Source organism: Zonotrichia albicollis, chromosome 31 (genome assembly GCF_047830755.1).
Source record: "Zonotrichia albicollis isolate bZonAlb1 chromosome 31, bZonAlb1.hap1, whole genome shotgun sequence".
NCBI classification, from domain to species: domain Eukaryota; kingdom Metazoa; phylum Chordata; class Aves; order Passeriformes; family Passerellidae; genus Zonotrichia; species Zonotrichia albicollis.
The window spans coordinates 4,303,836-4,328,468 of record NC_133849.1 but is presented as its reverse complement, the minus strand read 5'-3'; the positions used below and the strand labels follow the sequence as shown (position 1 = coordinate 4,328,468).

General features: G+C 50.5%; 1 protein-coding gene across 1 annotated transcript; it reads right to left on the bottom strand.

Moving 5' to 3' along the window:
* Positions 1–5,727: 5,727 nt before the first annotated feature.
* LOC106630592 (uncharacterized) lies at positions 5,728–6,676 on the bottom strand. Its single transcript, XM_014275284.3, has one exon. It carries the CDS (start codon positions 6,649–6,651, stop codon positions 5,728–5,730), a length of 924 nt encoding a protein of 307 aa, XP_014130759.2. The 5' UTR covers positions 6,652–6,676.
* Between the last annotated feature and the right edge of the window lie 17,957 nt (positions 6,677–24,633).

The following is a 24,633-nucleotide window of genomic DNA, read 5'->3' as shown; positions in this document are numbered from 1 at the left end:
GCTCGCTGTTCAGCTGCCTGAGTGCTTTGGGACAGGCCTTCGGCCTCTGAGCCCTGCAGCAGCAGCAGCAGCAGCAGCAGCATGGGGTTGCCCAGCCTTGTTTTGCACACAGGATCCAAGCATGTACAGCCTGACCGAAAGCCTTGTGAAGCTACTGTGGGATAGGGATGAAGACATCGTGGAGAAGACCCTCATTGTGCTCATCCTCCTGATGCTGCAGGAAGACCTGGCAATAGCCAGCCCCATCGCCCTGCAGCTGGCTGAGGCGCTCTGGCACCTCTTTGACAATGTGAGGCTCTGTGCCCCCAGCCACGGGCACTTGGGTGCTGCCTTGGGCCTGGGCACATGGGGCCTGGAGCAGCAGATGTGGAGAGCTTTGGCTTCCTTTCAACAGGACAACAGCCTTGTGCAGCTGCTCTCCATTCGCCTCTTCCAAGACGTGATTGCCTTGGTAGTGGCAAAGGGAGAAAAGCCCCTGAAGAAGCCTGTGAGCCAGAGCCTGCTCCCACTCTTCTTCCACTGCCACGATGAGAACGGGTGTGTGGCACGGGTGAGGACTCCTGGGTGTCCCCATGGGAGGGGTCTCAGCTGTCTCCCCAGCCCCTGGCACCTGATGGGCTCCAGCCTTCTCCTGGCCCTGGCACAGAGATGCGGCTCCTGTGCCCTGGGCTGCGGTGCCATCTCTGGGTCTCTGCTGCTCTGCAGGCCTCTCGGGAAACACTGCTTTCTGCAGTGAGCTTCCTGAAGAGGAAGGATCTCAAGCAGCTGCTGCAGACGGATCAAATGTGGAGATTTGCTGAGTGCTTGGTAAGGACAGCCCGGAATGCCCAGCCCAATCGCTGCAGCAGCCGCCTGCCCACGGCGCCCAGTCTGTGGGGCTGGCAGCTGTGGCCCCTGCCCAGTGCCGCACGCAGGGGCACCGGCCTGCGCCCCACACGCCGCTCCCTTCCCTGGGCCGTGCGGGCTCTGCTCCAGGCTCCTCTGGCCCCGAGGCCGGTGCCGACGGAGCCCCGAGCCAGCCGGGCTCTGCTGCGGGGCGGCACCGCGGCTCGCCGGGCCCTGTGCCCCGTGCCGAGCCCGGCGCCTGCGGCTGCTGGCCGGGCCTCGGGGCTCTGTGGGCAGGGGGAGCAGCGCCGGCCGTAGGGAGCGCCCAGCCCAGGGGCAGGGCCCGCATCAACCCTTTCCCTCCGTGCCCTGCCGCTCTCTGCAGCTGGCAGAGGACAGGAGCCGAGCGGCCGAGCACCTGCGCCTGGCCCTGCCGTACCTGCGGAGCGCACAGGAGCCCCTGCGAGAGGCGGCCGTCAGGTTCATGGGTGAGCGCCAAGCCCGGCTCCCTCCCCGGCCCGCCCCATTGCCGCAGCTCGGCCCCGGCCCCGCCTGCTGTGCCGGCAGCAGGATCCGGGCGCGGGCATGGGCAGCCCCCGCTGGCCTGGGCATTGCTGCTGCCGCCCTCTGGCAGCCGTGCCCTGGGGCGGCAGCGTGCGCCAGGGGCCCGGGCTGAGCCCTGCCGGGCCAGCAGGGCGTGAGGCCTCAGGGCTAGCAGCGCCCGTGGGCGGCAGCTGTGCCTCTGAAGGCAGGACACGCTCTGTGCTCCCCAGGGATGGCCGGGCGCTACCTGACAGGGCAGCAGCCGCACTTCCGCATCATCTGCAGCGGTGAGTGAGGCCCGCGGGCTCTCGGCGGGGGCTGCCGCTGGCAGCTGCGTTCCCTGGCCCGCCCGCCGACGGCTCCGCTCCCTGCGCGCCCCAAGGGCAGCGGGGCCACAGCGCAGACACCTTGCAGGGGCCTGCGGGACATTCCTGGCCAGCAGCTGCCAGCTCGTCCTTCTTGGCTCCTGCTTCCTCCAGGCCGTGCCAGCAGCTGCGTGGCACGGACGAGGCTGGAGGCTCTGCCCAGCTCCCCGCAGATCCAGCCTCTGACTGTGCCTCTGTTTCTCTCTCTGCAGCCCTTCAGGACATGACGGATGACAGCAGCCCTGCCATCTCATGCCTGGCGCTTCAAGCTCTGCACATCCTTTTAGCTGTACAGAGCGTTCCCTCCTCCCGGCTCCAGAGGATGCGAGACCAACTCCGCCGCCTCTGGCAGTCGCGGCCTTTCCTGTGTGCCCGTGGCTGAGTGTCCTGCCGCGGCGCTGTGGAGAACTGATCCGGGAGGCTGCGTCTGCTGGGGCCGCCTGAGCCTGCGGGGAACACCTCTCCTCTGCCAGCACTTCCTTTCCCTCCACCCACTAGAGGAACATTAAATTGCTGTTGTTGGATAGCCGGGTGTCCAGCAGCTTTCTCTTGGTGCACAGTGTCTTCAGGCCAATGGGGAAGAGGGGAAAGGCTGCTGGTCTGCGCAATTTGCCCGAGCATGCGGTGTGGAAGGGAAAGTGGCCAAACGCCCCTCGGCCTTTGGTGGTTCCTGCAGGAATGTTTTTGTTCCTGCATCAAGTCTTCTGGAGCTGGGGGAACAAGTGTGTTCCGTGTTGTGAGAGTCTGTCTGAAATATCCCTCATCTGCCTTACGATTGTCATGGAGAGAATCCACCAAAAAATTAAAACCCCCGTTTGCAGATCCGGTGGCCGAGAAAGTCATGTGCCTGAGGCCTGAAAGTGTTGCTAAGTTGCTGTTTTCACAGATGTTGTTTGTTATACGCTGCACTGAGCTCACAGGGCATCCTGCCCTTTTGCACAATAGCTCTGGGATCCTCCCTAGCTCTCAGCCTCGCTGGTTTAGGGTGGTCCCCTCCCCCAGGAGAAGACCGTTCATAAGCCCTGTGACAGACAAGTAGAGATGTAAGAAACCTCTTCATCAAGGGACTGAGACATGAAATCCCTATGTGAGAAGGCCCCTCTCACCTTCTTCCAGAGACTGGGACAGAAAGCCCCAACTCAGGGGAGGTGTACAGGGCATGGAAGGAAAGCAGCCCAAAGCAAGATGGATGTTGAAGGTGTAGGCAGTGGACAACGAAAGCAATGACTCTCGCCTGCTGCCAAACTTGGACTGTGTGTATCCTTATTTCCCACCCCCCCCCGAAGATATAATAAACTGCCTTTGTTTCGGCTGCAAAATCCATCCCCCTTGCCCAGTGAAAAAGAGTATATTTGGTGTCCAGATGAACTGGGCCTCTGAGACCTCCCTGACGTAACAGCGGATCCTCGACTGGACTGGACCAAAGGACTTCATCTCTACGTTTGGTAGCTCTATCCCCTCTCTCTTTCTCTCTCTCTCTCTTTCGTCTCTCTCTTCCCCCATCTTTTTCTCTCCCTTAATCCCTCTATCCCATTTTGCTGGGCTCATTCAATAAAGGTGCATTTGTTTTGATTATCATTGCAAACCCCCTTGTACCGTGTTGATTCTTTTTGCACCCTGAGATCAAATCCACGAACCCTTACGGAACCCGTCCATAAGGATCGTGACACCCCCCGAGGACCCCTCCCTAAATTCCCCCCACAAAGTCCCCCCCAGCACTCCCAGACCCCGCTAAAACCCCCTCAAGTTCCCCCCAGACCCTCCCCAAATCGCCCCCAAACCTCCTCAAGACCCCTCCCCAAATTCCCCTCACGACCCCTCCAGGACCCCTCACCTGTCCCTGCGCCTCCTCAGCAGCTCCCGGAGCCCCCCGTCCTCTCCCAGCGCCTCCCGCAGGACCCGCCCGAGCCCGGGGCGGCTCCCGGGGGTCCCTGAGGGGACCTCGGGACGCAGGGCGGGGGGGAGGGGGCGCCCGCTCCATGCACGGCCCCGGGGTCAGGGGGCGCTTCTTCGGGCTCGGCTCTGATTGGCTGGAGCGGCATTGGAGAGGGTGGGAGTTGCTGATAGGAGGTGCCCAGTGATTGGTTGGTTTCGTGGAGGGCGCAGTGATTGACAGATGATTGGCGGGGGCGCGGGCTTTGCCAAGGGGAGACGCTCGGTAATTGGTTGGATAGACGCAAAGAAGGTGGGACTTGCTGAGGGAAGACGCCTGGTGATTGGTCGGTTCAGGTCGGGAGAGGCGAGAGTAGCTGAGGGGAGGAACGCAGTGATTGGTTTTTTCTCGGTGTGTGAGAGAGGGGAGGCGTGCAGTCATTGTTTGGATCGTGCACAGGGAGGCTGGTGTTCTGAGGGGAGACCCGCAGTGATTGGATGGTTTGGGGAGGGGCGCACTGCTATTGGATGGGAAAAGTCCGGGATTTTTAGGGGCATTCCAGTTTTTTTGGGGAAAAACTCTCAGATTTTTAAGGAAAAATTCCAGTTTTTTGCAGGAGGAACATTGCCGGATTTAATTACCCCACATGACCCCAAATAACCCAAATAATCCCAAAACACTCAAAATAAACCCCAAATACCTCGAAAAAAACCCAAACGTTACCTAAAAGTCTCCCAAATAATCCTGAAGAAATACAAACAACCCCAAAATAACAAAATAAACCCCCAAATTAAACCCAAAAAACACCAATTGATTTCAACTGCACCTAAAAAACCCCATATACACCAACATTGACTCCAAGAACCCGAAATACTTCCAAATAAACCCACATAAACTCAAAAAAGCCCCAAAAAACCCAAATACTTCCAAATAAACCCAAATAATTCCAAATAATACCCCCAAATAAACAGAAATAAACCAAGAAAAACCCAAGATAAACCCCAATTAGTCAATAAATGACCCCAAAAAAAACCCAAACCAACACTAAATAAACCGAAATAAACCCCAAGTAACCCCAGTTCCTCACGTCCCCACGCCAAAACAGATCCCGACCAATCAGAACGCACGGCGCTGATGACGATTCACTTGCTGGGCAGAAACTCAGAGCACTGGCCCCGCCTAGCGATTTTCAGCCAATCAGCGCCCGATGCGACTCTGACTCATCACTTGCCAGCCACAGACCAAGCCCTCTCACTGCGGTAAATAATCAGAGACAGCGCGGGGTAATTTCCAGCCAATCAGAGCATGTCTCGCTGATGACTCATCAGTTGCCAAAAGCGGAATTTGGTGGGGAGGGGGGGAAGGTGACCCTGGAGATGGATTGGAGACCTCAAATTAATCCAAAACGGGGTCGGGAACCCAGAACGGAGCAGGAGGGGCCTGGAGCCCACAAAACCAAACACGGGGCAGGGCATTGGGGGAACGATCGGAAAGGAGAGAGCGCGGAAAAGAGGGTCGGGACCCCAAAATTGAGCTGGGAGGGGAATGGGACCCCCAAATTGAGGTGGGAAGGGAATGGAACCCCCAAATTAAGCTGGGATGAGCATGGGGTCCCAAAACTGAGCTGGGACGAGAATGGGACCCCCGAAATTGAGCTGGGAGGGGGCTTGGACCCCCAGACAGGATCAAGCCAATTTTGTTCCTGGAATATGTAAAGTACTTCATGGATATGCAACAACGCCATGAAAATGCAACGGATTGATATAATGGGAGACAAGGACCATCGAGCAAAGGTTGTTATGGCCACCAAGACCCCCCAGTTATGCTCGGGGACACCCCTTAATTAATCTGGTTTTAATTACATTAGCCTGTTGCATATTCATAGACCCTCATGCAAAAACATAAACTAATTTACATCTTTCAGGAAATATTTGACATGGACCAGCCTTGGGGTGTCTCCCCATTTCAGAAGCCTCCACTGAAATGGAAAATGTAAACCCCCTCCCTTTGATTACTATTATTATTGTTATTATTATTATAATTATTAATACTATTATTAATAATGGAGCTGGAGCAGCGCACGAAGCGCTGCCCGCACCCGGGGCACTCCCAGGGCTTCCCTTACCGGTGCCTCCGTTGGTGTTGGGTCAAGTGAGAGCTCTGTGAGAAGCTCTTCCCACACTGGGGACACTCGTAGGGCCTCTCCCCAGTGTGGATGCGCCGGTGTCTGATGAGGGTGCAGTTGCGCTTGAATCCCTTCCCGCAGTTGGGGCGTTGGAAGGGCCTCTCTTCTGTGTGAGTCTGATAGTGCAGGAGGAGATCGGAGCTGGTCTTAAACCTCTTCCCACACTTGGAACACTCATAGGGCCTCTCCCCAGTGTGGGTCCTCTGGTGTCTGATCAGGTTGGAGCTGTCTGTGAAGCACATCCCACACCCCCCACACTCAAAGGGCTTCTCCCCAGTGTGGGTCCTGTGGTGTATGATTAAGTGGGAGCTCCGGTTGAAGCTCTTCCCACACTCCCCACACTCGTAGGGCCTCTCCCCAGTGTGGATCCTCTGGTGCACATTCAGGTGGCAGCTCCACCTGAAGCTCTTCCCACACTCCTCGCACGTGTGGGGCTTCTCCCCATCATGGAGCTGCTCATGGAGCACCAGCTCCAAGCTCTGGCTCCGTCTCCGGACGCCTTCCCGGCCCAGGCTGGCTCTTTCCCCCTCAGATCCCCGCCGGCTGCGTTTGCAGCCCCTCCTCGTGCGGCATCTCCGGGGCTTTTCCTCCCCGTTGGCTTCGTGCGCCGTGGAGCCGCTCAAAACGGCCTCTTCCACCAGGTTCTGCCGCGGGCATTTGTCCTCCCTGCTCTCCATGCTCAGCTCCTGCTCTGGGGGAGGAAGGACAAGGACAGGATGGGATTTGCCTCCGTGCCACAGGCAAGGGCAAGGAGATCCCCCAGGGCTGAGCTGCAGCCGGGGCCGTGCTGGGCTGGGAGATGGAGCAGCACAGAAAGGGGCACTGACTTCCTCCTCACCTGCCTCAGTGTCCCGGGGCATCTTCCTCTTCCTCGCAGCCTCCCAGGCCTTGGAAATGGGCAATCCTGGTTTGGGGAAAACAATGGATGAGAGCGTTTGTTGGAGTGTCGGGGGGTAGGACGGTCGGGACGGACGGAGACGAGAGAACTCTGCAGCCAGGGCATGGAACTTGCGGTTTATTGCAAAGGGCCTGGGTGCAGGGCCCTGCTTGGAGCTGCCAGGCACAGCTCAGAGCAGGCCCGAGAGAAGAGAGGGGTAGAGAGGATGAGAGGGTGAGAGAGTAAGAGGAGAAGAGCGTAAGAGAGTAAGGGTCCCGTTACAACACAATAAATCTTCTTCTGTGTTGAATATTCTATTTCTCACTAACCAATCTAGTACAAGATACAAATCCTAGAGCATTTACATACAGCCTGTAAGAATCATTACATCACCATACTGTGTTACATTTTCAACCTTAAAAACTCCTCTTTGGACCCCTTCTATTGAGCTAGTGGGGTCTGCTCTGACCCTTGGATCTGTCTGCAAGCCGAGGGAATTGTTTCATCAAAAGGGGATTACCTTCAGTGGGGCCACACCATTGTTTTCCAGTTGTTCACTAACTGAGGTATCTCAGAGCTTGCTTTCATTTCAATCTTCCTTACACTTTTTATGTTCACAAAATCATTTGCCAGACAATCATATTTATAAGGCTTTCTTGCTTCATCTTCCCCAAAACAGAATGAGTTTGAAGGTCCCTCTGCCCAAGTCCATCTCTACAAGTCACTGGCCATCAGGGCTCCACAAAAACCTCCCAAACACCCAGATTCAGCCCTGAAAAAGCCTCACAGGAGTTCCCCATCACTGGTCCCTCCCCTCTGGTGTTTGGGGGTTCCCCCCTGTCCCAACTTCTGGGGGTCACGCTTGGATTGGGGGTCCCCCTTCTCCATGGTGCCCGCCCTGCCCAGGCTGCTGGCAGTCCCAGCAATGCCAAAAGCTCCCCCCACTTCGCTCTCCCCATTTCGGGATGCCGGGGCTGTTTGGGCTCCCGGGCTCCCTTCTCCCCTCATTCTCTGCTCTGGGCTGTGAATGAGACGAGGGCTGGTTGTCCCAGACTTGCCAAGTGAGTGCTGGAATCTCCCACGCTGCGTTTACGACTTTCCTCGAGGGAAGCAGCCAGTAAAGAGACACAGCGAGTGAGAAGAGGAGTGAGAGAATCCCCCGGGGTAACTGGGACTGGGTCTCAGAGAGGGGCTGGACCCCTCGGAGCAAGGGAGCAGAGGAGTTTCTGAGCCAAATCCACTAGGAAACGGGACAAAAGGGGCTCCTAAAAATTCTGCTGGTTTGAGGGATAAGAGAGCCCAAGAGCATCCAGAATTAAAACCTGCTGGCTTGAGGAATTAACATTCCAAGAGAATCCAGGGCTGTGCAAAATTCTGCTGGATTGAGGATATGCTCAAGAGCATCTGGGGTTGGGCAGCACAGCTGGGTTGAGGGATATCCAAGAGCACCAGGACTGACCAGAAACACCTAAACTTGTAATAGGTGATGTGAAAGTGTAGTATATGGTAGAGATAATTCATGCTATTAATGTATAAAATATTGTAAAATCCACGTTATGTCTTTTGACCATCCTGGCCAGGAGCAGTGTCTTATTCATATACATCTAGTTCCTGGACTTGGTTGAGAGAAACATCGGGGTTTTTAATGAAAGAACAGAAGCTTCCAGGGCGATAATCGCTGGCTTCCCCGGGTCACCAGGTCCACCTAAGAGTGATTAACGCCTCGACATTACAGCTACCACAATGATCCACAGCCCCACCCTGATGCATGTGAATGCTGACTTCCCTGGAGTCTACTGACAACATCAGACACCGGGACTGAGTCTTTGTTCACCTCTGCACATGTAAAGCCAAGGTTATGCATGGGAAGAGACACAAAGAACATTCGGTCATCTCTGCCTCGAGCAGAATAAACTGTAAAAGAACTCGCTGTGTCAGGCAGCATTTGTGAACAGGGGGAGACTCTGACATTCGCAGGTCAGATCCGTGTTCACCCAGCACCGAACCCGGGCTCGACGCTCACCCTTGGCTGTGCTGGTTTTGACGACCGATCTTCAGTCGCACAGACAAATTAAAAAAACTTTGCTAAATTTTCTTATAAGTTTGGCTCTCGATTTGATCATTTATAACAAAAGGTACCTTATTGTTGTCTTGTTGTGTGTTAGAGTGAGTCACACACAAAATCAGCCTCAGCTTCCCGGGTGGGTGGGAAGGGGGGCTGTGGAAAGAGGAGTGTGTGACCCACAAATAAGCCATTGTTCTCCTGGCGAGTGGGGGCTGTGGCATAAGGTACAGGTGACCTGCAAACGGGCCATTGTCCCCAGGGCGTGTGAGGGGGCCGTGGCTAAAGAGTGTGAGTGACACACAAATCAGCCCCACAGGGGAACGGCACCGGAGGCAGCAGAGTCAGGGCCCTCCCAGGAGGCCCGGAGATACTGAGACCCAGAGGCCACCCCAAGGCCAGGGGGGGCCACAGGGACCCGCGATTCTCTGTCAACAGGGATCCACTCTGTGTCCTGAGGGCGGGAATGAATGTGTGGAAGAGAATGGGAAATAAAAGTGAGTGAATGTAGATGAATGAAAGTATAGGTAATGCGGATTGTGCATTTTAGGCCTTACCATATCTCCTTGGAGGGAAGTCTATTGTACTGAAAGTGGGAGAAAAAAGTTTTGTACTTTTGTGTGTGTAGTTGAAAGAAAAGTGGTATTTAGGTTGTTAGTGAAAGTGAAAAACAGAGGCAGAAGACGAATAGATAAGATTTTGAAAAATGAGACAGAAAACCAGTAAGTTGGATACAGGGAAAAAAAAGAAAAATAAAACAGTCCTTTGGGAGTTATGTTACCTAACAGAGATACAACTACTTGCAAATGGAGAAAATACAGGGTATGTAGTACTCGATGGGAAAAACGTGCATACTATGGAAAAAGGGAAATTAACCTTAAACTAGTAAGCTCAAACTTGTGAATTATATACTTTAAAAAGAGCACTACAATATTTAACACAAAATAAAGGAACTATATATACTCATTCAAGGTATGCCTTTAGAGTAGTACATACCTTTAAAACATTTGGAAAGGAAAAAGATTACTTAATTCAAGAAGAAAAGGATTAGTACATGAGGAACTTATTTTAGCGGCATTACAATCAACTAAAAGAGATAGCTATAGCACATATTAGGGACCACCAAAAGGGAAAGACCCCAGAAATAAGAGCAAATAATTTGGCAGATCACGAAGCTAAGGATGCAGCAGAAAATGGAGCTGAAAGAGTTATGTTAATATTAACTCCAAACCAGGAAAAACTGGAAATTCCAAAGTTTAGGTTAGCAGAGAAAAACGAATTAAACAAGGAAGTGAACAAGATAAATCAGGGAAATGGAAACCTCTTGATGGAAGACAATTACCTAATAAAATGTGCTTACTAGGAAAATATCAGAAGAAATGCATCAGAAAATGCACTGGGGTACTCAAGCTTTGCGTGATCATTTTTTAAGGAACTATGGGAGCACTGGGAGTTTTGGATTTAGGATGTATCCGTAATTTGCCAAAGGATAAATAAAAAGGTGATGAGGAAAACAACATTAGGAGGCCCTGAGTTAGCTCGTTGGCTATTTCAAAGTATCCAAGCAGAAGTTTAGATTTTTTAGGTTGTGGGTTTATTTGTAAAAAAACCCCATTTAATCTAGAACAAAGAGAATATGCCACATGTTAGACAGGAGATTTTAGGAGAATAAAAGTCTTAAAAGTATCAGAAACAACCGAGACAAAACAAGAAAAGAAAAAGGGGAAATAAAAAGAAGGGGAAGAAGAGGAAAAATCAGAAAGAGAGTGGGATCCTCTGCAGGTCTTGCCCCGTCCGTTCGCAGCCCAGGCGCCTGTCCCGGGTCCCGGCTCGCTGCCCGCCTCAGCTCCGCCTGCCCCGCTTTCCATCCCAGGTGCGGCCTCACTGCCCAGGGCAGCTCCACCTGCCCCGGCGCTGTCGCTCAATTTGTGTGCCCTGCTCCCACTGCCTGGCCCGCGGCCGCTCTGCCGCCCATGCTGGGCAAGATGGGGGTTGCTCTGTCCTGCCGCCTGCTCCGAGCTCACCGCGCCCACCGCACCCAGGGGGGGTCCCAGCCATCCCATCCCCGCCTGCCCTGCCCGTGCCACCTGCGCTGGGCACCGCCGCTGCTGCCGGGCTCTCCCACCTGCCTTTGCTCTGCCGGCAGCTGCCGGATCAGCCGCCATCAGCCATGTGGGGGCTGCCCACGCTCCGCCTCGGGCTCCACAGGAAAATCTCCCTCTGCCGATTCCGGCAGCAGACCCTGCCCACACTCCCACCGAGCCTCGGCGGGATATCCTCCCCTGACCCCGTCCTGCTCTGAGTTACGTCCCCTTCGGTAACCACAGCTCCGGCTGTTCAGGGAAACTCACTCTCTCTCTAGACGAAGCACCTTATTGAAACACTAGGAGCTCAGTTAAAAGGCAGCCCTCTCCAAATTCCTTCTCGAAACACGGGAGAAAGGCCATAGAAGGAAAAAAAGTGAAAGAGTTAGATGAAGGGATTGCTCTATTTCCGTTCAGAGAGGTTCCCATGGGAGGGATGCGCTGCCCCGCCCCGCGGGAGCCACCAGCGCCTCTGCCGGCCATGCGCGGAACTGCACCCAAGGGGAAAGCGCCGCAGCCCAAAGGCCGGGACTGGGTCCGGGCTCTGTTTGCTGTCAGTGCCGCAGCTGTTGCTGTTTGTTTGCTTTATTGTACACACTAGTAAAGAACTGGTATTCCTATTCCCATATCTTTCCTTGAGAGCCCCTTCATTTCACTATTCTAAAAATTAAGAAGGACGGGGTTTGCATTCTCCATTCCAAGAGAGGCTTTTTCTGCCTTCCCAAGCAGACACCTCTCTTGTAAAGCAAGACAAGCACCCACAGGCACTGAGGGGGCTGCAGGAGGGGCACAAGAAGGCCCTGCAGCACTTGGGCACAAAGGCACAGCAGGTGAGTGCAAGAAGGGAGCAGCAAAAGGCCGAGCTGAAGGCAAAGGCCAGGGCACAGGTCCTACAGCCCCTGAGGGATCAACCCCAGGGCCCAAGGGGGCCCCAGCACCCAGGGCACGGGCTTGGCCACAAGCACCTGGCAGAGGCATTGCCCTCCTCGGCAGGGGAGAGCCCACCCAAACAGCCCCTGGCAAGGAACCAGGGCTCCAGCTGCAGGGCACAAGGACACTGCAAGCACAGACAGCAGCACCCTCAGCACCAGCAAGTCCACCCCTTGATGGACATGGATTGCCAGGGCTGTCACAGCTCCCATCACACCAGGGACCCTCCACACTGCAGCCCTTGAGAACATTCAGGGTGGGTCTGCATTGAGAGGAGGCATTTGCTGATGGACACAGGGGCCTCTCAATCCTCTCTGAATCTTAGACCTAAAGGGGAAAATAGTAACGGAATATTTTAATTTTTGAGGGAATGAGTGGGAAAGATGTGCAGGTATGATTTCTTCAACCACTATTAGAAGCTGTGGGGGATAGGTTTGAATAACATGAATTACCTTTTCTTTCTCCTGTGATTGCAATTACCTAGGAAGGAATTTGAGAGCTGGATTTTAATACTGTAAAAGGGGATACAGAGGCTAGTTCTATTCAACCTTTGTGCCAAAATCTGACAAGGCCCATGCTGAAGTGAACCCAGAAGTGTGGGCAGCCTCAGGGAAATAGGGAAAATTAGATATGGAGCCTCTACAAATTACTTTAAAGAAACCAGGACAAGCAATATCCTGTTCCAAGACAGGGAAGGAAGGGCTCACAGCCTGGTACTGAGTCCCTGTTAAAGGCAGGGCTTTTGCAGCCACGGATGGCTCCCTACAACACTCCTATCCTGCCAGTCAACGAACTGGATGGATGGACAGGAGGAGGAATCACAGAATTTTCAAGTGCTAAAATGACGATTAACTGAGGTGGCTGGCCTGGACCTTCCACACGGGGAAAAAGAATTTGAATTATAGGTGGATGTTAAACAGGGTCATGCCAAAGGAATTCTTGAGCTAAAATGCTTCACCCAGTGGCCAGAAAGTGGCCTCATTGCAAAATTGTGCAGCCACAGCTTTCATGGGAACTGTGGCCTGAAAAGTGATGACAACAGGACGATCTCCTAGAGTTCAAGTCTGGCATCAAGGTAAAGCTCTGACAACCAAAACAGCCTCTAAATGGATGAGCAGGGCTTGGTCATTACAGTATGAAACTTGTTCAGTGGCACAGGAGGATTTAGAACTGAGGACAGGGCAAGGGTTTAACCCAGCCTCCTGTTTGAACAGCCTGGAGAGGGGCTGGCAAGGAACCCAGGACTGCACTCAAGGGACAGAGCTCCAGACACAGGCTGATGGGACAGATTGATGGGACATTCCCTGGCATGAGGGAGAAAATATGTTTGTGGATGGCTCTGCAAGGGCAGCAGAAGGGTAAAGAGCTACAAGACAGGCTGTTATTAAGGAAGGGCAATCAGACACAGCGCAGGTCACCGCCCCATGCTCAGCTCAACCCGCGCAGCTGTGGGTGCCTGTGAGAGCCTGGCACTGAAATGCCCTGAGCAGGAAGGCTTCAATATCTTCTGCTGACACCAGGGCACCTAACAGGGGGGCAAAAGCAATTCTCACTGCTTCAGCAACCACTGGAGCACATATCAAGGCACATTCTCCCACAGCAAGCTGGGCTGGCACACAGCCTGCCCTGGCACTTTGCTGCTGCCAACACCCAGCCAGGACATCGGCTCCTGCCTAAGGAGTGCAAAGCAGCACCACTGGTGGCCAAGGGGCCCATGCCAAGTGTCCCTGAGGCCAGAAACAGCCGCCAGCACAGCTCAACACGGGGGGACCCCTCAGCCTGGCCTCAAGGGCTCTAAAGCCCCGGAGATTTGCACTTCCCGCCTGCAGCAGGAGGATGGGAGGCCGCCCCTGAGCCTGCCCTGAAGGCAACGCAGCAGCAGCCAGGGCTCCACAGCGGGCCAAGCCCCTGCGCCTGCCCACAGATCCTCGCCTGGAATCCTCTGCAATCCTGGCCACCCTCCTCTGCCATCTCCAGCCACTGGGGCCAAGCCTTGCTGCCACTGCTGCAGCTTCAGCGCTGCCTGGGCCTGCACTGCCACAGCTGCTGGGGAACACCAGGGCACAATTCCACTCTGGGGCTCACTCACACCCACACTCTGGGCTGCCTGCCATTGCACTGCTGCAAAATGTACCGAGTTTGGTTCTTTTAAACCTTATTTCTCTGCTCAGGCTTTGTTTTCTTTGCCTTGGGGAAAGGAATTTTAAAGGTTTTATTTAAGGGATGTTATACCACTCAATGGAGATGAGTTCAACATCCGAACAGACTGGGAATACCCAGCAGCCAACAGCAACCAACAGCTACCCCAGACACTGCCCCTGCCAGAGCTGGAGACACCTGGGCTGGAAAAGGCTGAGAAGGAAATCCAGGAGTGTGGAGACTGAATTCACATCAGAGGGGAAGGAATCCGGGTCCAACAGGAAACTAAATACTAAAACTTACACAACTTGGAAGCAATCTACGTTAAAGCAGTGGATTTAGATTGGTTCAGACTATATAAAGTTTAGGAAAAATCGAGTAAAACTCACATGACATGGAATGATTTTCTCTGCACAGCTAGGCTATTTGTGAAAGAAATTATTTCTGTTGCACATCCTTGCCAGAACCAAGGAATGCTTTGACTCTCTAACCCTAAAGAGATTCTTGGAGAGTTTTTGTTTTTCCTGCAGTTTCAGTGACAAAATTACAACATGAGAAAAATTTTTCATAATATTCCCACTTTATATTGCCAGGTAGGTTTGGTACAGAAGTGTGAAAAACAATTTTTGGTCTGGACTTTTCCACGTTCTCCTTTATGTTGCATTTTGCAAAATAGAAGAGATTTAACTGTAATACTTTGAACATAAATAGTTAATACTTTTTTTTAAAAAAGCATATTCTTGGGGGGCCACAGGTGACTCACCAGATGGCTGCCCTGGAAGAGAAGCTCCATTCCAGGCAGCCGGCAGAGGAGCTTTAGAAATGCAAATGAACACTGCTGGGCAAAGTGTGGACAATGCACGTGGGTCCCTTGCCTGGGGCAGGAATTGGGCTGATTCCCTCTGCCCCTCACCCCAAGCTCTGCCTGCTGGCACTGATGGAATTTGCACAGCTCCAGGCAGAGCCCATAGGTGAGTGAAGTAAAGTGAAAATTTTCCAGGATAGAAATCCATTTTTATTTAAGTGAAATGTCATTTTTGAGTTGAGTCTGTAGTTAGAAACCATAGTTATTTAGCTAGACTGCAAGGTCTAAGCTCAGTGGAGTTACTTCAACGAAGGACAGAGATGAAAGTGGGGGGACAGAAGATGATAGAAGGAGACAGAGACTGCTGTAAGGGCAAGTCAACCTGACCTTGGAATTTTTTCTGATACAAAGGAACTAGTGGTAAATGTCACATGAAACCCATAAAAATGAATATGTATGAACCTATGGTGAAACTGTATGCATATGTATTTAAGAGTGAAATAAAAAGAGACCTGAAGTTCTCAGAGGTACGCATGCCTTTTTTGAAGAGAGCAATCTCCGCATGCATCCAGCGCTGTAATAAACATACCAACTTTACAACTTTGACAAAGTTGTAGAGTTTTCTTCTTTTCTATGCAAAACATTATGGCGAGCCAAGGCAGGAATTCTCTGTTCCTGCAGGGGCGGGGGGATAGACAGACCTCCAAGGAGCTCCCTAAGATTTTTTTCCTGGTGGGGCTCCGCTCGTCTCGACTTGCCTCCTGCAAGGACAGACAAGGACCTGCTGGCTGCGGAGGAAGATATGGGATGTACTGAGGGGCCCCCGCGGAAAAAGAGAGCTAAGGAGTAAATCACTCAGAGACGCCTGGGTGTAGCTGGTGGAGCAGCTGGATTAGAGACAGGGGTTCATTGTTCTGATAGAGCAGCCGCTAGCGACCCTGGGGGTGGGTCGAATGAATCTCTATCTGCGTGTGTGTGTCAAACACTGTGTCGCTGTATGGTAAATGCATTGTGTGGTCAGTGCCATGTGTTTCTAATCGTGCAAGTTTATAAGTGTATGGTGTATAAAAGAGAGTAGATCTACAGTGCCCTACAGTGCGGGGGAGTGAGTACTACCCGTGTTTGAAGCAGCCGAGTGAGGCCTGAGGCGCCGGCTTCAGCAGGCTGCGGGGGCAGGGAGAGAAGTGCCCTGCGGAGAAGCGAGTGGAGGAATGTCAGTGACAGTATTTATTGTGTTTAAATGCAGTGATTTGTGTAGATTTGGTACATTTTAACTGTGAGTACAAGCTCAGAGAGTTCCTTTGCCCTGAATGTTTGGACTTGATCTCTGGACTGTGTACTGTTATTTTGATTGTGTCCAGGGAGAACTGCTGTGAGTAAATGCTGAATTATGGTATGCTGTGTTGTGTTGAGAAAGGTGGGCACTTTGAGAGACATGCCCTTTCCCAGTGATTTTGTGTGGTGATTTTTTTCCACTGCATTGAGGTAATTTGATTCTCGAATTGTATAGTAGTGTTTGTGGAGATTTTAAGATTTTGTTTGCAACAAGAGTAGCATTTTACACAGAAGAACTATGGTACGGTGATTTATGTTTAACTATGGTAAAGCAAATTGAAGGAATTCCATGAATTCTCCCCCCACAGCAATTCAAGCCCTGGCTCTAGTGAATTTGAGATAAAGGGGGGGGGGGGGTCTGTGTCTGTGGGCGTATGAGAGTTTCTGCTGTGACAAGCACAGCCTTTCTGCAAGACAGTAAAACGAGTGTAAGTAGACACAGTGCTTAATTAGATTGTGCAAGAAGAGAACTAGAAAAGACTGATATTTTGTAAAACTGAGTTTAGATAGAAGAGATGAAGGAGTTTATGAGACTTGAGCTGGTACTATAGTAAGTCTGGACTGGGAACAGCCTGCTGTAGGGATTTAGAGTTCTCTGTAATAAACAGAATAGCCTACCTCTGCGGGCAATTCCTTCGGTGCATCAAGAGGCTGGCACGCTGCGTTAATGCGGTGTTTGTGAGAAACGCTGGTATTGCTGTCCTAATAAGCATCAGGGCACATGCCCCCAGTGTAAATGAAAGGTTTCTGATCAAGCTGATTCAGAACCTAAGATCTTAAAGCTCATGTGTGGGAAATCACATCTGATACCTGCCACCTGGAGCTGTGTGTGTGTGTGTGTGTGTGTGTAGGAGGAAGACTGAGAAACTACTGTGAAGCTTTGTAAAGAGAAGATTGGGTGGAAGCGAGATAGGGCAAGGAGAAAGAGATAATGAGAACTGACCAGAGCAAAGAGGTTGTTAAATTAGCCCCTTTTAGGAGGGGCTCACTGGGAGAAGGCTGCCAGTAGGAGCAGCTCAGAAAATAAGAAGATTTATAATACTTCATTGCAGTTAATACTGTTTTAAAATACAAAGGTAAATGGGATGGGGTTTTGTATGCTGATATGTCTTTTTGTTTTAAGAAATCACCCAGAATGGCAAAGAGACTGTGAGATCAGACTGCCCTCTGGTCTTGGCCCTTGAAAAGGAAAACAAGGCAAAGAGAAAGCAAATCAAAAGTGTTGTTCAGCATGCAGCATAAGATAGCAATGTATGAAGTCAAACAAAGATTATCATGCTGAAATGCAAAGTGATTACAGTTCGCAAAATGAGTACACATGATTTGTAAAGGCTCCTCCTAAGGTAAGGGAGGAAGGATAAAGATGACCTCCGCAAAAGGGAAGAAGGCTTAGGCTCCAAAATATACCCACTCGAACCCATCCCCCTCCTGGCAGTTCAATTTCATCCAGAACTAGGATGTAACAGACCCCTCTGCAAGAGGCAGTGAGATCAGAAGAAAGAAAAGGGTAGAATTTTAGTCAACACAAGGGCCATTATTCAGTTTTAAATAAAGCTTTAGTATTTGTGGAGAATGTTTAAATTGTAGTGTGGGGAACAACTGGCCAGTCTGAGAAGGCATACTTTTCCAAACCTTTAAAGTAACATGTGTACTATGTGTACTTAGAAGCTTTTGTACAATTCGCTCAATTCACTAAACATTCCCAAATGAGAAAGGTTACTCTGGAGGCAAATGATATAAAGATGTTAGGCTTAACATTAACAGCCATTGAAATTAAGAAAGACATCAGTAAAGAGGTAGTAAATATACTAGAATAAGTAAATGTTTTCGAGGGTATGGGCCTCTGCTGTACCAGGGAGGGTGAAAAATGCCCTCACATAGCAATCAAGCTTAAGGAAAGAACACAACCAGTGAGAATTGAGCAGTACCTTCAAAAGGAAGATAGGGAAGGAATCAGCCCAATAATTGATAGTACTGGATTGAGGGCTGTCAATAAGATAACATAGAATTTATACCCTGTGGTAGCAAATCCATATACTTTACTAACTTGTTTAACACCTGAGCTAACCTGGTTCACTGTTTTAGGCCTAAGAGATGCCTTCTTTTGCCTCCCTATCCACGAAGCCAGACAGAAAACTTTTGCATTCAAACGCAAGCTCACATGGTCCATGTGCCTGAAGGCTTCAAAATTCCCCACCCCGATTGGAGAACAGCTTGCAAAGACCCAGAGTCCCGAGAAGCTCCACAAGAGGAAAGGAGGCTGTTGCAGTACGTGGATGATCTTCTAGTAGCCACTCGGACGAGGGAAGCCTGGACGGTAAGCCTTTTGAATTTCCTAGGACTCCAAGGACACAGAGTCTCAAAGGAAAAGGCACAGGTAGTGAAACAGAAGGTAATCTACCTGGGGTAAGAAGTGAGTGCTGAGCAGCAGGCTTTAAGGCAGTGAAGCCCTATGCCAAACCCCAAAACCACAGACAACGAAGCAACTCTGAACCTTCTTAGGCATGGCAGGGTGGTGCCGGCTGTGGGTTTATAGTTATGCACTGCTCGTCAGACCCCTCTATGCTCTTATTGCCAACGGAAACAGAGATCTCCAGTGGACAAAAGGAGCCACATGGGCCTTTCACCAGCTAGAGAGTGCCCTCATGTTGGCTCCAGCCTTGAGACTTCCAGATGTAAGTAAACCATTCTTTCTATTTTTCCATGCAAGGAATTGCCCTGGGAATACTGGCTCAGGACTTGGGTCCATACCGAAGGGCAGTTGCTTACTTCTCTAAGCAACTAGATGCAACAGCCAAAGGATGGCCAGGTTGCCTCAGAGCTGTAGCAGCAGTTGTGCTGAATATTCAAGAAGCACCCAAGTCTACCCTAGGACAAAAATGACTGTGCTAGTGTCCCACACAGTGTCTGCAGTACTGGAAATAAAGGGTGGCCACTGGCTTTCACCACAGAGGTTTCTGAAATACCAGGCCATCATGGTAGAGCAAGATGATGTAGAGATAGTGGTGACTAATATTGTCAACCCAGCTTCTATTCTCAGGGGAATCAAGGAGAAGCAGTACACCATGATTGCCTGGAGACCATTGAAGCTACCTACTCCTGCTGCCCAGACTTAAAGGACACTCCTCTGGACGATGCAGAGACCTGGTTCACTGACAGGAGCAGCTACATTGCTAGTGGAAAGCGACATTGCAAAGTACACAGTGACTACCTGCAGAGAGGTAATAGAGTCTGGACCCTTACCAACAGGTACCTCTGCACAGAAGGCTGAGATAAATGCATGGACCCATGCCTTAGAAACAGCAAAAGGCATTCAGAGTCGTGCATGTGCATGGAGCCATCTGGAGGGAGAGGGGACTGCTGACCTCACAAGGGAAGAAGAGACAAACCGGCTGCTGGAAGCAGTTCAGCTACCTGAAAAAGCATATTAAGGCACACCAGAGAGTGAGCTTAAAATTGGAGGAAAGAAATGAGCTGGCGGATGGAGAGGCAAAGAAAGCAGCAAAGGGTGAGGTAATTATGGACAGATTTTCCTCGAAGGTAAGCCATAATACAATAATACTAATCAAAACAGACATACAACTACAAGGAGTGGGTCACCCTGGTTTTTTAGGATTTTCTATGCCTTCTGATGTTGACATTCTTGTAGTGAACTTTCTCACACACTTTCTGTAAATAACTCATTGTTTTGCATTCCTTGATGGAGGAGGAGAGAGTTGATGGACTGTTGGTTTAACCAGTGTCATTGGAGAGGTGTCACTGTCACCCTCCAATCCACTTTCACTTTTGTAAAACGATAAATATTGGAGTCAGAAAATAAACTTCCCTTTTTTCCTTCACCTTGAGAACGGTGGTGTGCTTGTGTTCTTTCGAGTCCTACAGCGACATCTGGTGACCGCCCAAGTGCTCCTCACCACCTTTACTGCGACCAAGATTAAGGAACAAAGCACCTAGATCCATCATTCCCGAGTGAAGAAGGCTCCTGAGGGACTTTAGAAAGTTACAATGGGTAACAACAAACTGAAATTAAAACTTTCTCGAGAAAATAAATAGAGTGTGAGTAAAATGATAAGCACAGTGTAATAATCCCCCAAAGAACAGAACGACTTGTTGTTGAAATAGATAATCAAGTAGGTGTAGCTTAGAGAGTTGTGTCATTTATGATTATTGCTGTAACCACAGCTAATGCAGCATCACTTCCATATCATGTGACCAGTATATAAGTGCCAAGGGAAAGCCTATGATTTTAACTCCCAAAAGTCTCTGGGTCAAATGCTAAAAATTACAAATGCAACTGTGTAAGAAAGAAGAAATGGTTGGGGATGTAAATATCTGTTTGTCCAAGACAGATTCCATGAATCTCATCAAGAATCCTAAATACCGTGACAAATGCTTAATTAAGTTCACTGGGTTTAGACTTAGATACAGAGCAAAGTATTTCTCACTTTGAAATGCATCCCATTAACCAGACAACCTTGCCTGTGTATACAAGACAAAGTTGTATCTGCCTCAGAGCAGCATGCCCCACTATAATAGTAGATGAGATCACAGTGAAGGAAACTCAATTTAACTTGTGCATTTGTAACTTTGTCAAAATCAAAGGATGCCCTTTTTCCTATCAGGCACCTGTCGTATCATACCAACATAGGAAGGTGAATTTGATCACTGTCCAAGAAATATTGCCTGTGCCCATAGGGATGTACTTAACTCTGGTTACCAAATTGTAAAAACATTATGAATTAAAGAAAATTCTTAAAAAAGTTAAAGACAAAAGGAAAAGAACTTTGATTACAATACACCATGACACAGAGACTATACGGAAAGTATTTAAAAGATTGGAAAAAGGCCCATCCCATCATTAGTGGGATGTGCTTTGTGAGCAGTCTCCAATGGCAGCTGACTTGCTCAGTACCTTTGTTCATCCAATTATTGTTTTACTTCTCTTGGCTAGTATAAGTTTGATTATGTCAATTACAGTACTTATTTAGAATTAGAGACTGTTGCAGCAAGTAGCAGCTTTAACTTCAATATTGAGAACATATGGTATGGTTTTAAGAAACACTTACCACATAAGTTGGCTCAATAAAGAAGAACCTATATGTTAGTAAAAGAATTTACCAACCTTGAAGAAGGAGTAGGGATTGAATTATGATTTAAAAAATTTAAGATTTTAACTGAGGGTTAGAACCAATTCATATTGAAGTCAGATACACCAACAACTGGTTAATGATTATTAGATGCTGAAGTTAAAGCTAATTGTTACATTATGAGCTCATTTGTAGAAGGAAGAGGAGCAAGTGAACGATTACAGGAACATATTGAAACCAGCAGAACAATGCCCAGCACCTGGACTCTGTGTCAATCCATCACGAAGCAGGGGGCCTTGGATTGTGCCAGAGGGTCACAGAGACCTGAGCAAGACCTTCCTGACTTCATCCCTGGGACCACTGACCCAATTTGGGACCACTGACCCAATTCAAGAGAAGAACTGCGCACACGTGAAGGACTAATAACCTCATTTTAATACAAAGCAGGGATGGGAGGTGCTGGGGTTATGCATATATATTATTTTGGGAAATAAACAGAAGGCCAAAATCCTTGTGTGGTGCAGTCACGCATTTCAAGAATGACCCCTTCCAGGCCACCCACCAGCGTAATAAACATACCACTTTCTAACTTTAACTAGTTAGAGAGTCTTTGTCCCTGACTTTCAGTTTTAATGATTAAGTGACAATGCTATAGACCCAAAACTGACTACATCTGGGACTGCACAAAAGATTATGTGCATACAAAATAATAAGAAAGACCACTTGGAAGAAGCAAAAATTATTTAGGAAAAAAAAAAGCAAATAATGGAGGATAGAAAAAAAGAAATACTGCTCAAGCCAAATTATTTGTAAAAAGGGAAGAGGAAAGATTATTATAGGTGCTTATTATATTATTATATGAAGAGGAATCTTGTATGTACAATGTTAATATAACTTTGCTTTTATTTCTGCTGTTAATAAAAACTTAGACATGGCAGTAGTGGTAGCTGATCTAGTCAGGAGTGAACTGTCTGCTTGGTCGGGATAACATCCAGTGAACACCTCATGAGCACCCTGCTATTGATGTGCCAACTGTCAGCATCTGCCTTCTGAAGAAAGTGTGGACCAAGGCCCAGAGTGGAAGTGACCAAGAGAGGGAACCAAAACCACAGCCAAGAAACACACATGCTCTAAAAAGGCAGGCCTGAAGAGGAGCCATGCTAAACAGTTCCTGAAATATGTAAACTAGATGGTGGATATGCATAAGAGTCTATGAATATGCAACAGGCTGATGTAATAGAAATGGTATAAAAAGGGTGTTTCCCAAACTAGCAGGGGTGCTCTTGGCTTAGTACCAAGATGCACTGAGCCGTAATTTTTGTTTTACTGTCTCTGTCTCCTACTGTCCTTTATTAAAGTTTTAAATTTTAACAGGAAAGTGAACCGTGTTTTTCACAAGGGAATATGGAACCTTAACATGTATCGGTCCCTGGTTGCCAGCTGCTGGTCGTAGAGGGGATTGTAAAACCGGTTCTTTTCTCATTTTTTAGCTTGTACGTTTCACTACGGGGCTACACTCTTTGATGGCTTTTCTCACGAACTTTCCCCTCCTTCACTTGCTCAAGGCTGCAATGAGTTCATCAATTTCACCTTTCCCGGAGCTGCTGGAGCAGGAGCTCTCTGGTTTCGCTGACCCTGCTGTACCATATAATCTATTTTGCCGATCCCCGATCCTAGGGAGCCCCACGCGGGATTTGCTGCGTCTTTTAACCCGGGCTGCGCGTCCGCCCGCGCCGGTGACGTCATCCCCCGAAGCCGCTCCCCGGCGTTCATGGTTGCCATGGAAACTGACAGGGCTGGGAGCGGCGAGACCCCGCCCCCATGGGAGGTTCCCTATCCGCCCTGCCGGTACAAGGCTCCGCCCCCGGCTCCTCCTCCTCCTCCTCTCGGGGCGGTGCCGTGGGCGGTGCCCGCCATCCATCCCCTCCCCTCTCCCGGCACAAGGCTCCGCCCCCGGCTCCTCCTCCTGGCCCGGGGCCGGCGCCATCCCTGCCTGGCCGCGCTCGCCTTTCTCCTCCTTCCCCGGCTGGGCCCCGTCTGAGCTGCGCCTCCCCCGCCCCCCGATCGTGTCGGCGCTGGCGGCGGGGGGGGCGGTGGCGGCGGGGGGGGCGCGCCTTGGCCCGGACCCGACCGACCCCAATCTCAGGGCGGGAGCGACTCGATCTGAGCCTTTTTCCTTCCTTGTTTTACTTTTGTTTGCCAATATTGGCTCTTTTTTCCTTTTCTCCCCTTTTCCCTTTCAGACTGAGGTTTGCTCTTCCTTTTGCTTTGCTGCTGGGCTCCGCTGACATGCTGGCACCATAAAGAGCCTCGCATACTCCAGCTCACCTGAGCACCCTGAGTATTTATCCTCGCATCTACTGCAAATCAAACTTGATATTAATCTCTTATCCCAACTACCAAACTCGGGCCTCGTCTGATTGTCCTCTAGTTCACACTGCGGCCGGATCTTTTCTGAGAGTCCAATGAGTTTGCATTTGAAAAACAAGGCTCCCCCCGGTAAGGGGTCCCCAGTTTCTCAGTGCTAATCCTACAGGACTGTCTCTCGGGATATTATCACTACAGCACTCGCAGCAGAATATACACACGGCATTTTAACAGTTCTGAGTAGAAATTAAAGGAACCAAGGAGAGAGAGAAAGAGCGAGATTCCGATCGCGGCGCTCCGGAGCGGCGGTGCGGGAACGATCCCTGCGCCAGCACCGCCGGCCCCAGGCCAAGCCCAGCCCCGCAATCCAACCCCGCTGCTCACAGCGCCCGCCCTCCCTGGCCCGGGGCACAGCGACCCCCGCACCCGCTGCGCTCCCGAGCACAAAACGCCCCTTCCCACCGCGCTCACCCGATAAACACAGCGCCCCTGCAGCCGCTCACGCCTCTCTCGCTCCTGCCGAGCTTCTCGGCCTCCCGCACCCTCTGCCCCGCACCTGGGCCCCGCCAGTGCCGCGGGATGGGGGCAGCAGCTGCACCTTCCTCTGCCTCTGCTCCAGCCCTGCCCAGGTGCCTCGGCTCCCTTCGTGCTCGCCACAAACTGAGGCCTTCACAAGGCTGACCTAGAACAGAGGCCAGACACAGTTACACAATAAAGCAGGCATTTGTTAAAAGGCCTCCGTGGATACACCTTGGGCAGAACAAGAGCCCAGCCAGAGCTATGCCCAAGATGGACCCAAATGGCCACAAAATGGACGGCCGGTCACGAGGTCTGTCCCTTTTATAAATTCTGCTCCATTTGCATGTTGGAGTTAATTGTCCAATTATAGCTTTGGCTGATGAAGTCCCATCCTTCTTGTTTTTCTCTCTTCAGTGCCAGTTGTTTATGCTCTTGGGCCTGAAGTTTGGATTATTTGTCCTTGGGTTCACAGCTAGAGCAGGAATTGTTTTGTCTCCCTGCTCTGTGAACAGAGCTCAGCATCCCTTAATATGAAGCCCAGACCCAGAGAGTAAAGCAGCACAGAATCTGAAAAACAGAAAAGCCAAAATCTGAATCATCAAATCCATGAGAGCCCCCCTCACACTCACCACGCCTC